Source organism: Schistocerca gregaria, chromosome 5 (genome assembly GCF_023897955.1).
Source record: "Schistocerca gregaria isolate iqSchGreg1 chromosome 5, iqSchGreg1.2, whole genome shotgun sequence".
Classification (NCBI taxonomy): domain Eukaryota; kingdom Metazoa; phylum Arthropoda; class Insecta; order Orthoptera; family Acrididae; genus Schistocerca; species Schistocerca gregaria.
This window is the reverse complement of record NC_064924.1, coordinates 572913684-572929621: the sequence shown is the minus strand read 5'-3', so window position 1 is coordinate 572929621 and position 15938 is coordinate 572913684. Positions and strand designations below refer to the sequence as shown.

The 15938-nt window shown below is 42.1% G+C and overlaps 1 protein-coding gene across 1 annotated transcript in view; it reads right to left on the bottom strand.

Moving 5' to 3' along the window:
- The window catches only part of LOC126272548 (uncharacterized), an 89503-nt gene that overhangs the window by 27334 nt on the left and 46231 nt on the right, over window positions 1-15938 (bottom strand). Inside the window, exon 3 of the mRNA XM_049975466.1 lies at window positions 3114-3214. Within this exon, the coding sequence (XP_049831423.1) occupies window positions 3114-3214 (101 nt within the window). The remainder of the gene's footprint in view (window positions 1-3113; window positions 3215-15938) is intronic.

The window sequence follows — 15938 nt, the reverse complement described above, 5'->3', positions numbered from 1 at the left end:
GGGAGTATGGTGGATGGTACAGCCAGAGCAGCCACAGCTTGCGTTTCTGCGCCCTCGCACTGTCGGCCAAAATGATGGGTGGGTTGCGCAGAAAGTGTCGCCGCTTCTTTCGCAAAGCATTATGGGCCGCTGTGAAAGTCGAAAGCGCGTCAGAGCCCCAATATCGTGAAGGTTATGGTGATTCTCGTGCACGGGTGTGATGGTGTTATTCTAACTCATTACATTCCTCCACGGCAGACCGTCAATGCGCTTTATTACTGATCGTTTTTGGAGCATCGCCTGCGAGCAGCTCTGCGACACTTTCTGCGCAACCCACCCATCATTTTGCACGACAATGCGCGGGTGCATACAGCGCAAGCTGAGGCTGATCTGTTCGGTCGATGGGATATAGATGAGTCAGACAAAGGTAGGACCAGAAATGAGGAGGAACAAATAGCTCCAAAAATAAATGAATCCCTGGTAACAAACGCATATTGCGTTGCAAACCATTTTAAAAAAGTATTTTGTGTCTGTTACTGATAGCATGGGGTTGTCAGGTTCAGCAAATAACGCTATGGAATATCTGAGACCAGTGTACACAAGCAATCTCAGTAAAATGGAATTGACACTTACTTCACCCAAAGAAATAGAATCCATCAGAAAGTCCTTGAAATCAAAGCATTCTAGTGATTATGATAACATATCAACAAAGTTAATAAAAGAGAGTTCATGTGAGCTTAGTCATATCTTAAGTTATTTGTGTAGTCAATCACTTGCCACAGGAACATTCCCGGACTGGCTTAAATATGCTGTAGTTATACCTCTCCACAAGAAAGGGGATAAAGAAATGCTGTCAAATTACCGACCGATCTTACTTTCGCCAGCTTTTTCAAAAATCTTTGAAAAGATTATGTTCAAGCGTCTACTTAAGCACCATAGTGAAAACAACATACTGTCAACGTCACAGATTGGGTTTCTTAAGGGTTCTAATACGGAGAAAGCTATTTACACTTACGTAGAAAATATCCTTAATTCATTGGACAACGAATTAGAGGCAACTGGCATATTCTGTGACCTATCAAAGGCGTTTGACTGTGTGAATCACAGCATTCTTTTGAGTAAATTAAAATATTATGGCGTCACTGATAGTGCTGCAAAGTGGTTTCAGTCATATCTTACTTATAGAAAACAAAGGGTGTCATTACTTAACACTTCAGCAGTAGGCAATCAGACATCATCTGACTGGGAAGAAATTACATGTGGTGTTCCCCAAGGTTCCATACTAGGTCCACTACTGTTTCTTGTCTATATTAATGACCTGTCATCTGTTACATTACCAGATGCCAAATTTGTCTTATTTGCAGATGATACAAACATTGCAATAAATAGTAAATCAAATATAAATTTAGAAAGGGCAGCTAATCAAATTTTAACTGAGATTAATTAGTGGTTCATAGCCAATTCACTGTCATTAAACTTTGAAAAGACCCACTATATGCAGTTCAGAACTTCCAAGAGATTTCCTTCTGGTGTGTGTATAAAATATGATGACATGGAAATAGGAGAAGTTGAGAGTGTAAACTTCTTGGGATTACAACTTGATAATAAATTCAGATGGGAGCAATATACTAACAAACTGCTAAAGCGTCTAAACAGGTCTGTGTTTGCAATAAGAATAATGTCAGACATAGGAGATATAAATATGAAAAAACTGGCATATTTTGCTTATTTTCACTATATTATGTTATATGGTGTCATATTTTGGGGTAATTCCACAAACAGAGAAAAAAAATTTAGAAGTACAGAAGCGTATAATAAGAGTAATGAGTAGTGTAAATCCAAGAACATCATGTCGAAACCTATTCAAATAATTGGGGATATTAGCCACAGTTTCTCAGTATATTTATTCCTTAATGAAGTTTGTTGTAAGTAATATATCTCTTTCTCTAACTTAATGCTTAGTATACAGTATCAATACTAGGAACAAGAACAATATACATAAAGATTTAAAACCTCTTGCTTTTGCCCAGGAAGGAGTCCAGTATTCAGCAACGCATATTTTCAGTAAGTTAACCAGCAACCATTAAGAGCTGAGTTTCAGAAAAGGCGCAATTTAAACATAATTTAAAAGCAATTTTGGTGGCCAGCTCCTTCTATTCCATCCATGAGTTTCTCAACAATGCAGTAGAACATTCTAATGAAAATATATTATACTGTAATTTTTGACAATAATTGGTTGTAACAGCCAAGTAACTACCTAATGTTGTGAATGATGGATGTATTGAAAGCAGATGTAAGTCTTAAGTCTGTAAATAGTGGAAGTTTAATTTTAAATCTTGTACATAATCTGACTGTTCTTAACTGAGAATCACTGAAATGAATAATTTGCTTTAATTTTTCACAATACTTGGTTGTAATAGCCAAGAAACTAGCAAAGGTCTGAATGATGGATTTAATGAAAGCAGATGTAAGTATTAAACCTGTAAATATTAGAAGTTTAAATTTAATTCATGTACATAATTTTACTGTTTATTGAGTGTGGATCATTAAAATTAATGAAACTCAAGTTTTTCTAATTACATTTCTGTAATGTGTCTATCTGACATGTTCCCCACCCAGGAGGATTCCTTCTTTTATGGGTCTATGCACTGAAAAATTAATCTAATCTAATCTATTCTGAAGTACTGTACCATCCACCATACTCCCCGGACTTTAGTCCTTGTGACTTTGATTTGATTCGAAAATGAAGGAACCACTTCGTGGCATTCACTTCAGAACTGCTCCAGAGATCCGACAGGCAGTAGACCGCTCCATTCCTACCATCAACAGAACAGGCTCTGCTAACGGAATACTACGCCTTCCACATGGGTTCTGCAGAACGCTGGTGACTACTTTGAAGCACAGTAAGAGGTGCAAACATGTAACTCTTTTATACCCGTTATCAATAACCAGTTGTCACCATTTAACTTCCAACCCTCGCACTTATAAAATCGGTGACTATTCGTGTAAATGGTGGCATGTCTGAGTCAGCTGTCCACGAGTGTGTTTGAGTGTAGTCCCTAGGGGAAGCTGCTGCTGTTGGCGTTGCTCGTAGCCGACGTAAGAAGGCCTTTCCGCTCAGGCTGTTGACTTACCCCGTCGTCCACAGCAGATGTAGCAGACTGTGATGCACGTGACGCAGATGAAAGCTATGACGGCCACCAGTGCCAGCACCATCCACGGCAGACCCCACTGTCTGCAAACACGAAAGCAGTGTTCTGTATATTACAGTGTCCAGGGTCTACGTTGTGCAATATCATTCAAAAAAATATTTAGAGCTGAAGAAGAACAATGTACATCGGATGATTTGCACGGTACTGGGACCAGTCACTTTCTAATGCTTTTCTGAAACACATCCATGTTTCCAGTAGGCAGCTTCGGAGCCACTGCGGGCTCATACACAGGTTGTGAGTATTTACAAAAAATGGTTCAAATGGCTGTGAGCACTATGGGAGTTAACATCTATGGTCATCAGTCCCCTAGAACTTAGAACTACTTAAACCTAACTAACCTAAGGACAGCACACAACACCCAGTCATCACGAGGCAGAGAAAGAGTATTTACAGCCACCTTATGTTTTTATACCACATGCTAGGACAGTGGCGCCGGTAAAAGTAGTTGGAATGCATTTAGGTTCCATCGTTCTAGGCACATAAATATATATCAGGTTGTTCGGTAGTTCATTGTAAATGAACCACTAGTGCCGATCTCACGTACTGCGCGGCCCCTCCCTCCGGAGGTTCGAGTCCTCCCTCGGACTTGAGTGTGTGTGTTGTTCTTAGCATAAGTTAGTTTAAGCAGTGTGTAAGTCTAGGGACCGATGGCCTCAGTAGTTTGGTCCCTTAGGAATTCACACACATTTGAACTACTACACTACTGGCCATTAAAATTGCTACACCTCGAAGATGACGTGCTACAGACGCGAAATTTAAGCGACAGGAAGAAGATGCTGTGATATGCAAATTACTAGCTTTTCAGAGCATTCACACAAGGTTGGCGCCGGTGGCGACACCTACAATTTGTTGACATGAGCAAAGTTTCCAACCGATTTCTCGTACACAAACAGCAGTCGACCGGCGTTGCCTGCTGAAACGTTGTTGTGATGCCTCGTGTAAGTAGGAGAAATGCGTACCACACGTTTCCAACTTTGATAAAGGTAGGATTGTAGCCTATCGCGATTGCGGTTTATAGTATCGCGATATTGCTGCTCGCGTTAGTCGAGATCCAATGACAGTTAGCAGAATATGGAATCGGTCGGTTCAGTAGGGTAATACGGAACGCCGTGATGGATCCCAACGGCCTCCTATCACTAGCAGTCGAGATGACAGGCATCTTATCCGCATAGCTGTAACGGATTGTGCAGTCACGTCTCGATCCCTGAGTCAGCAGATCGGGATGTTTGCAAGACGACAACCATCTGCACGAACAGTCCACGGCGTTTGCAGCAGCATGGGCTATCAGCTCGGAGACCATGGCTGCGCTTACCCTTGACGCTGCATCACAAACAGGAGCGCCTGCGATGGTGTACTCAACGACGAACCTGGTTGCATGAATGGCAAAATGTCATTTTTTCGGATGAATCCAGGTTCTGTTTGCAGCATCATGATGGTCGCATCCGTGTTTGGCGACATCGCGGTGAACACACATTGGAAGCGTGTCTTCGTCATCGTCATACTGGCGTATCACCCGGCCTGATGGTATGGGGTGCCGTTGGTTACACGTCTCGGTCACCTCTTGTTCGCATTGACGGCACTTTGAACAGTGGACGTTACATTTCAGATGTGTTACGAACCGTGGCTCTACCTTCGTTCGATCCCCGCAAAACCCTACATTCCAGCAGGATAATGCACGACCGCATGTTGCAGATCCTGTACGGGCCTTTCTGGGTATATAAAATGTTCGACTGCTACCCTGGCCAGCACATTCTTCTGATCTCTCACCGACTGAAAGTGTCTGGCCAATGGTGGCCGTGTAACTGGCTCGTCACAATACGCCAGTCACTACTCTTGATGAACTGTGGTATCGTGTTGAAGCTGCATGGGCAGCTGTACCTGTACACGCCATCCAAGCTCTGTTTGACTCCATGCCCAGGCGTATCAAGGTCGTTATTACGGCCAGAGATGGTTGTTCTGGGTACTGATTTCTCAGGATCTATGCACCCAAATTACGTGAAAATGTAATCACATGTCAGTTCTAGTATAACATATTTGTCCAATGAATACCCTTTTATCATCTCCATTTCTTCTTGGTGTAGCAATTTTAATGGCCAGTAGTGTAGTTTAGCAAATTATGGCAGATGTACTGTCTGAACAAAAGTATCTGGATACCTCTGCCCAGGCTGTAACGTGTAATTGAGCGCTAGATGTCGCAAAAGGCGTACCCGTTAGTAAAAGACGAGCCGGAGAGTATAGTGTTGTCGGTAGAGAAGCAGTAACAGCAGAATCGATCAGTCACGAGAGCTCAGTGACTTCGAATGTGGACTAGTCACTGGGTGTCACCTCAGTGACAAAGCCATCAGGCACATTTCAACCGTTCTAAAGCTGTCCACGTCGACTGTTTGGTGGAGTGACGGTGAAGTGGAAAAATTAAGCAAACCACCACCGCTATCAGGGACATTTCAACCGTTCTAAAGCTGTCCATGTCGACTGTTTGGTGGAGTGACGGTGACGTGGAAACGTGAAGCAAACCACCACAGCTAAACCAAAACCCCACGGACCTCGTGTACTGACGGACAGGGACAGATGAGCAAAACGGACGGTAGTTGTAAAACATTCCAAAAACAGGTGGAAGAAATCACTGGTGACTTCCAGAGTGCTGTCAGCTGTCCAGTTGTCACAATAACTCTGCGTAGGGAGTTCAAAATAATGGGGTACAAGGCTGAAGAAAGGGAGGAAGAAAAGATGTCTTCTGGTCCAGACTGTAAACCAGTTAGGTTCCTTTCTGAGTATGCTGATGCATTACCTCCATACTTAAGAATCATATATAACCGGACGCTCAACGGGAGATCCGTACCCAAAGACTGGAAAGTTTCACCAAGTGCGACATGGTCGCGTATACAAACAGTGATCCAATACTGTCAAATGTTTTTTTATTCCAGTCTTTGGTCACAATATGAATTCTTTAGACGATGACCGGTTACAGTCTGTAATGACCATCCTCAGATCTTTACTTTAGGACCTGGTGCAAAAAAGATCTGAAGATGGTCATTACGGACTGAAGCCGATCGTCGTCTAAAGAATTCATATTGTGATCAAAGACTGGAATAAAAAACATTAGACTGGAAAGTTCCACAGGTCACACCAATATTCAAGAAAGGTAGTATGTGTAATCCACTAAATTACAGGCCCATAACGTTAACGTCGATATGTAGCAGAATTTTAGAGCGTATATTGTGTTAGAATATTATGAATTACCTTGAAGAAAACTGTCTAGTGATACACAGTCAACATGGGTTTCGAAAACATCGTTCTTGTGAGACACAACTAGCTCTTTATTCACATGAAGTGTTGAGTGCTATTGACAAGGGATTTCATATCGATCCCGTATTTCTAGATTTCCCGAAGGCTTTTGACACTGTACCACACAAACGGCTCGTAGTGAAATTGTGTGCTTATGGAATATCATCTCAGTTATGTGACTGGATTTGTGATTTTCTGTCAGAGAGGTCATAGTTCGTAGTAATTGACGGAAAGTCATCGAGTAAAACAGAAGTGATTTCTGGCGTTCCTCAAGGTAGCGTTATAGACCCTTTGCTGTTCTTTATCTATACAAACGATTTGAGAGACAATCTGAGCAGCCGTCTTCGGTTGCTTGCAGATGACGCTGTCGTTTATCGACTAATAAAGTCATCAGAAGATCAAAACAAACTGCAAAACGATTTAGAAAAGATATCTGAATAGCGCGAAAAGTGCCAGTTGACCCTGAATAACGAACACAGAAATCGTTGTGGACAAGGCTAACCAAAGACTGCGTTTTATTGGCAGGACACTTAGAAAATTAACAGACCTACTAAGGAGACTGCCTACACTACGCTTGTCCATTCTCTTTTAGAATACTGCTGCACGATATGGAATCCTTACCAGATAGGACTGACGGAGTACATAGAAAAAGTTCAAAGAAATGCAGCAACTTTTGTATTATCGCGAAATATGGGAGAGGATTTGGGCTGGAAATCGTTAAAAGAAAGGCATTTTTCGTTGCGACGGAATCTTGTCACGAAATTCCAATCACCAACTATTTGTTGACACCGACCTGCATAGGGAGGAACAATCGCCACGATAAAGTAAGGAAAATCAGAGCTCGCATGGAAAGATACAGGTGTTCATTCTTTCCGCGCGCTATACGAGATTGGAATAATAGAGAATTGTGAAACTGGTTCGATGAACCCTCTGTCAGGCACTTAAATGTGATTTGCAGAATATCCATGTAGATATTAGTTCTCTTTGCTGATGATACAAGTACAGTAATCCCACCTGACAAACGAGAATTAATTGATGAAATTGTCAATAACGTCCTTCAGAAAATTACTAAGTGGTTCCTTGTAAACGGACTCTCACTGAATTTTGATAAGACACAATACATACAGTTCTGTACATTGAATGGTATGACGCCATTCATAAATATAGACCTTAATCAGAAGCATATAGCTAAGGTAGAATATTCAAACATTTTAGGTGTGTCCATTGATGAGAGATTAAATTGGAAGAAACACATTGATGAGTGCTGAAACGTTTGAGTTCAGCTACTTATGCAATAAGGGTTATTGCAAATTTTGGTGATAAACATCTTAGTAAATTAGGTTACTACGCCTATTTTCAGTCATTGCTTTCATATGGCATCATATTTTGGGGTAATTCATCACTGAGGAGTAAAGTATTTGTTGCACAAAAGCGTGTAATCAGAATAATAGCTGGAGTCCACCCAAGATGATCCTGCAGACATTTATTTAAGGATCTGGGATATTCACAGTAGCTTCTCAGTATATATACTCTCTTATGAAATTTATTATTAACAGCCAAACCCAATTCAAAAGTAATAGCAGTGTGCATAACTACAATACTAGGAGAAAGGATGATCTTTACCATTCAAGATTAAATCTACTTTGGCACAGAAAGGGGTGAATTATACTGTCACTAAAGTCTTTGGTCACTTACCAAATAGTATCAAAAGTCTGACAGATAACCAACAAGTATTTAAGAAGAAATTAAAAGAATTTCTGAACGACAACTCCTTCTACTCCATAGAGGAATTTTTAGATATAAATTATGAAAAAAATTATTAAAAAAATTAAAAAAAGAAAAAAAGTTGTTATATTAACTTAATTATGTTGTTAAATTAACTTAATTATGTCGTGTATTGGAAAATTTGACTCGTTCCACATCATTACGAAATATGGTATTCATGATCCATGGAACTAGTATTAATCTAATCTAATCTAATCTAATGTAGATGTAGATGTAGAACTTCGCATCGACATCGAGGTCGCCAGAGACGGAGGAGAAACTCGCTTTGAGTCAAGGATGGGGAAGGCAATCGGCCATGCCCTTCCAAAGGAAATATCCTGGCTTTTACCTGGAGCAATTTAAGGAAATCACGGAAAACCTGAACGTGGGTGGCGAGACGCAGGCCTGAACCGCCGTTCCCCCAAATGCTAACCGCAGCACAACCTCGCTCTAGCAGCTCCTCGTAAGCCACACACTTCTGTGATCCAAGCTGAGGTCCGCTTTAAGCGGTGCAAAGAGCGACGCCACTGATTAGTGGATGAGTGGAATCCAATGATTTGAGGTGACGAATCACGCTGTACCCTGCGGCAAACCGATGGCAGGGTTGAGGTTTGACGAACGCCAGCAGAACGTTACCTGCCATCGTGTGTGGTGCCAGCAGTGCCGACGAGGTGCTGTTAAGTTATGGGGGTGTTTTCGTAGTTGTAGTGTGGTCCCCTTATTCCGCAAAAAAGACGGTAAAAGCGGAAGGATACGAGCAATGGGTAACTCGTACATTAGAGGAACAATTCGGAGAAGATGACTGTATGAGCATGACAGTGCATCCTTCCATAAAGTAGCATCTGTGAAGCGATGATTTGTCGATAATAACACGGACTGACCTGCCTGGAGTCACGACCTGAACCCAGTGGAACATCTTCGGGACAATTTAGAATGTAGACTTCGATCCAGTCCGCAGCATCCAACATACCATCTCTGCTTTCGGCTCTTGAGGAAGAATGGGCTGCCATTCCTCCACAGACATTCATATATCTCACTGAGGGTGTCCCCAGGAGAGTTCACACCGTAATAAATGTGAAGGGTGGACATGATCCACATTAATGTCTATTAATATGTGTCCGTATACTTTTGATCAGATAGCGTAGATTACTCTCAACGCCGGCAAATTAGCGACGCTCATAAATAACACAAGAAATCTGTGTACTGTAAGCATGAAGATACCGCATAGTATTGTCATTACTTTAGTCAATCTAATTTTGGACAGTAATCTTGTGTTGTGGTTTGCAGATCCCACTCGGAGTGTCAGTTACGTTGGCCGCTTCTCTCCTCTCTCTCCTTCTCCCTCTCTCTCTCTCTCTCTCTTTTCTGATTGTCGGTCGTCAGACTATTGAAGGTAAATCAAAAATTATCACATTTGTAGAACTGACAACAGATTAAATAAAGCAGTTATAGGGGACCATACACCTTGAAACTAAGGAGGGGAGATATTTTACGTGACTATCATAATTACAGTGTCACTCAGTCGTACCTGTTAAGCAAATAATACATTCCACACTGGACACTATTAAATTCTTAAGATGATAGGCTTCACCAACTGAACAGCGGATTTTCGCCATTCATTTGGTTTTTGGATAGAGAACTCTTGTGTTTACCAAATGTGTAATCATATCGATAACATCCGCATCACGCCACTCTAACAGGCACCCTCAGAATTTCGCCCTACAACCTATTATGCCCAGATCGCTCCGTGCGGTCACAGTGTTAGCAACTGGAACATTACTAGTTTAGCCTGTCACTTGTGAGTTAACGAGCATTTCGCTCTGACTTAAGTATACGGACGAAAGAGACAATCTTCCAGGAATTGAGAAACGAATCCAGTCTTCCAGGGCCGTGTGCCACAAAGAACGCAGATTAGCCACGAGATGGGGTAAGTCCACAGGCGTCTGTTGTGCTGAATCAGGCCAGTCTGATCAGGCCTAAGAGCTGTAGTGTGCTAGTGAGACAGACGAGAACCTACGTCAGAGGGTAACCCCGTAGGAGCTGTTTGTGCCCAGGGAGGCGTAGCAGTGTTAAATATGGTGGACCTAAGATCGGCCATAAAGGGAAACATTTATGAAAACTATTTAATTCTGTAGTAATTGAGGAAATAAAGCCACAGTAATTTTAATCTGCCATCTTTCTTAAATTTTCACGATGATCCCAATAAAACTTTAATATTGATAATATGTATAATAGTTTAGCATTTACTGTTAAAGTAAAATCAATACGTTTTGTAACAAAGGCCTGAATGCTGAAATCAGAACCCTCTGGTCTATCTTAACGATCGAAATTTCGTATGAAAGCGCATCATTAAAATGACAAATGTTGTAAATATCAACTCTGTAACTTTATTTGTTTAAAATATATAGTGAATTTAAATTATCGTAATTTAAATTAAGCATCAGATCATCATTTCCTCCACACAAAATACACTGGACGATGTCAGCATGACACGTTATTGAATCATTAGGTAATAGAATATTTGTTGTGAAGCTTAGTGCGTAATAGCTGGTTCAAATGGCTCTGAGCACAATGGGACTTAACTGCTGAGGTCATCAGTCATCTAGAACTTAGAACTACTTAAACCTAACTAACCTAAGGACATCACACACATCCATGCCCGAGGCAGGATTCGAACCTGCGACCGAAGCGGTCGCGCGGCACCAGACTGTAGTACCTAGAACCACTCTGCCACATAATAGTTAGTTTTGTTCTTTATTTATTTATCAGAAAGCACTTTGGTGCATGGCTACTGGCCGTGACATTCAAAGTAAAGATGGAAATTGTATTGGTTTTATGTAAAAAAAAATGTGTGAATTTCTAAGGGACCAAACTGGTTAGGACATCGGTCTCTAAACTTGCAAACTACTTAAATTAACTGAAACTAAGTTATGCTAAGAACAACACACGCACCCATGCCCGAGGGAGGGCTCGAACCTCCGGCGGGAGGGGCCCCGCAGTCCGTGGCATGACGCCTCAAACCGCGCGGCCAGTGCACGCGGCTGTATGTAAAAGAATTTAACGTTTATTATGTAATGGATATTAGTGTCACTTTATTTAGAACGTGACAGCGGTCAAGCTTTGATTATTTAAATAGGTTACAATGTAAAATAATGTAGAATAACCTGTAGCCAATCAGATGGACGGCTTCAAGGTAGGGAACTGCACTAGTCGGTTGACGATGTTTGGCACGCTGGAGGCGCGGCCGGAGACGGGCAGAGGACCAGGGCTGGTGAAAGCGGACAGTCGGTCTTTAGGTTGCTAGGAAGTGAAACGACTTAGAAAATTTCGCGTTGTATGTTATCGCGGGACTTAGTCTCTGAGCGGTGAGCAGCAGCGCGCCTGGTGTCAACTCTAACTTTTCGCTTAGATAACGAGGTGGAATATTAGACTTGTATTTCGCGATAACATTGTGGATGATTGAATCGTGTCAAATGGATGTGCGCTCCAGTGTAACAGTAACTCTAAATACGACCACTTTCGCTATTAGTTTGCTTTGTGAATAAACATTACTCTAACCAAATCGCAACTGTGTGGCCTACACCATTTACGGGTCGTTAAATTAGCTCCCGATATTATTATTACTGTTGTTATATGTTATATTAACTTCGCATGTTTCATACAATTTCGCAAACTTGCCATCAGCCAGACAGCTTAGCCAAAGTCTGTAATTTAGGGCGTGTACTGCAACACGTGCGGTTCAACCCCTAGACGAGTTTTAGACAAGACATTTCGATGAAGACGAACCGCATATGAGCCCTAACATCTTTGGGATGTTAGCTCGCACCCTTTTTCTAGAGAAAACATGCATTCGGTATCTTTTTAGACAACGCAACAATGCACAGAGCATGCAGCAGATGAATCAGAAGAGTAGTATTCAACTGCAGTCGAGAGCGTATATTTTCCTGATATTGCTCATTGCCCCCCCCCCCCCCCCCCCCCAATAACCATGGACCTTCCCGTTGGTGGGGAGGGTTGCGTGCCTCAGCGATACAGAAAGCCGTACCGTAGGTGCAACAACAACGGAGGGGTATCTGTTTAGAGGCCAGACAAACGTGTGGTTCCTGAAGAGGGGCAGCAGCCTTTTCAGTAGTTGCAGGGGCAACAGTCTGGATGATTGACTGATCTGGCCTTGTAACAATAACCAAAACGGCCTTGCTCTGCTGGTACTGCGAACGGCTGAAAGCAAGGGGAAACTAGAGCCGTAATTTTTCCCGAGGGCATGCAGCTTTAATGTATGATTAAATAATGATGGCATCCTCTTGGGTAAAATATTCCGGAGGTAAAATAGTCCCCCATTCGGATCTGCGGGCGGGGATTACTCAAGAGGATGTCGTTATCAGGAGAAAGAAAACTGGCGTTCTACGGATCGGAGCGTGGAATGTCAGATCACTTAATGGGGCAGGTAGCTTAGAAAATTTAAAAAGGGAAATGGATAGGTTACAGTTAGATATCGTGGGAATCAGTGAAGTCCGGTGGCAGGAGGAACAAGACTTCTGGTCAGGTGACTACAGGGTTATAAACATAAAATCAAATAAGGGTAATGCAGGAGTAGGTTTAATAATGAATAGAAAAATACGAATGCGGGTAAGCTACTACAAACAGCATAGTGAACGCATTATTGTGGCCAAGATAGATACGAAGCCCACACCTACTACAGTAGTACAAGTTTATATGCCAACTAGCTCTGCAGATGACGAAGAAATTGAAGAAATGAATGATGAAATAAAAGAAATTATTCAGATAGTGAAGGGTGATGATAATTTAATAGTCATGGGTAACTGGAATTCGGTAGTAGGAAAAGGCAGAGAAGGAAACGTAGTAGGTGAATACGGATTGGGGAAAAGAAATGAAAGAGGAAGCCGCCTGGTAGAAATTTGCACAGAGCACAGCTCAATCATAGCTAACGCTTGGTTCAAGAATCATAAAAGAACGCTGTGTACATAGAAGAAGCCTGGAGATACTGACAGGTTTCAGATAGATTATATAATGGTAAGACAGAGATTTAGGAACCAGGTTTTAAATTGTAAGACATTTCCAGGGGCAGATGTGGACTCTGACCACAATCTATTGGTTCTGACCTGTAGATTAAAACTAAAGAAACTGTAAAAAGGTGGGAATTTAAGGAGATGGGACCTGGGTAAACTACAAGAACCAAAGGTTGTACAGAGTTTCAGGGAGAGCGTAAAGGAGCAATTGACAGGAATGGGGGAAAGAAATACGGCAGAAGAAGAATGGGTAGCTTTGAGGGATGAAGTAGTGAAGGCAGCAGAGGATCAAGTAGGTAAAAAGATGAAGGCTAGTAGAAATCCTTGGGTAACAGAAGAAATATTGAATTTTATTGATGAAAGGAGAAAATATAAAAATGCAGTAAATGAAGCAGGCAAAAAGGAATATAAACGTCTCAAAAATGAGATCGACAGGAAGTGCAAAATGGCTAAGCAGGGATGGCTAGAGGACAAATGTAAGGATGTAGAAGCTTATCTCACATTCCATTGGAACTACTGACAGCCTTGGGAGAGCCAGTCCTGACAAAACTCTACCATCTGCTGAGCAAGATGTATGAGACTGGCGAAATTCCCTCAGACTTCAAGAAGAATATAATAATTCCAATCCAAAAGAAGACAGGTGTTCACAGATGTGAAAATTACCGAACTATCAGTTTAATAAGTCACAGCTGCAAAATACTAACGCGAATTCTTTACAGGCGAATGGAAAAACTAGTAGAAGCCGACCTTGGGGAAGATCAGTTTGGATTCCGTAGAAATGTTGGAACAGGTGAGGCAATACTGACCCTACGACTTATCTTAGCTAGATTAAGGAAGGGCAAACCTACGTTTCTAGCATTTGTAGACTTAGAGAAAGCTTTTGACAACGTTGACTGGAATACTCTCTTTCAAATTCTAAAAGTGGCAGGGGTAAAATACAGAGAGCTATTTACAATTTGTGCAGAAACCAGATGGAAGTTATAAGAGTCGAGAGACATGAAAGGGAAGCAGTGGTTGGGAAGGGAGTGAGACAGGGTTGTAGTCTCTCCCCGACCTCGGAAGTTAAGCCCCATAGTGCTCAGAGCCATTTCAACTATTTGAACAAATAAACGTTGTAAATAAATTTTCTATTTGGTGATCATGACTATTATAGCTAAAGAATTGTTTAATGAATTTTAGCGTTAAATACAATTTCCAACTATTGTCCAGAGTGAGTGTAAAGTCTTTCCTTGAATACAAAAATTTATTTCTGAGATTTGTTGCAAATGATAGCATAACTAATGAAGCATTTATGGGTTTACTTCTAAATGCGCTCTGACAGTCTCTGATTTCTTTTCTCTCTCTCCGTTGTTACAGGTACGGAAATTTAGCAGTGCTGTTGTCACATTGGCGTCTATGCAGGAAAAAGAGCAATGAGTTTTGTGGTTTTACGAAACACCGTCGCCTGTTACGGTTCAGCGACAGTACTAAAGTGTCTATGGTAAAGATCTGTCAGATATGAGGAGCATCAACAAACTGTATGTAAAGTACAGAGAGACTGGCAGTGTTGTTGATGAGACAAGAAGCCGTAGATCTGGAGTGAGTGATTACACTGTTTAAGGTGGCGTGGTCTCCTGACCTCCATTTCTTACATATTCTGTCCTCTCAATCGTATTTTGCACATCAAGACGCTTCATTCGAACCCAAACTCTATAAGGTAGAGTCACTTTTGTATGAATTCATGTAAGCGTTATGCAATGTAATATGTAAATCGCAAGTGCGCACCGAGGTTGAAAAAGTCGAGGCTGGCATACACAACATTTTTGTTCTAAAGAGGAAACCAGCCTGCTGGGAGGCCTGTCCCTTCAGAGGGATGAGTCAACACACACCTACTTCGGCCAGAGCGACCGCCCAGAGAGAGGACAGCTTTTGCCAGAGCGAAGGGATAACGACCCCCGTGTTCGACTTAAAAGCAAATTCCGCTACATTGTGTGGGAGCGCCCAGAAGACGCATTTTTTGGTGGTCCGACTGCGTGGTTACGTAGTTCTCACAAGAGGACAGTATACGCCTAACGGAGATGCTACATATTTCCGTATTGGTCGACTTAAACGAAACGTCATTCTCCCGTTTAAAAGAGCAACGCTGATTGGCGGAATATTTCTGACGCAAAGAGCCAGAGGAGTGAGGGAAGACAGCGAATGATATACCCTTGCAATGTTTCCAGAAAAAGGGCCATTCCATTGTCACTCTTGGAGTGGGAACACGCAACGAGAGCAAGTGCGCTCGTACATGTACGCAAAGAGCGAGGAACAAAGTCTCTTCTCAGTACTTCACTGGGAGAGCACCTCTGTCGTTAGTGAACCGGAGTGATCCTCTATATTGAGTCGCTCGCGATTAAGCGTTGTCGACTGCCTTGGCCACCACGTGTATTGTTTGATGTGAACACGGACAGAGTACTAGTTAAAGACCTGCAAGCGAATATTGAGTGGCATCGCAGTGGATTGGTTATCTGACCGGTGTACCACACCAATTGTTAGACTAGGGGCGCATAGGAGTCCTTGACTTCATCAAGGTGTAGGGAGAGTTTGATTGGCGAAGGTCAATTCAGATAGAAAGAGATAGTTGTGTTATTTGTCAGCAGCGATCAAGGCAGGCAGCAGTCGTCACAGCTCACGGTATTGTGCGCTACAG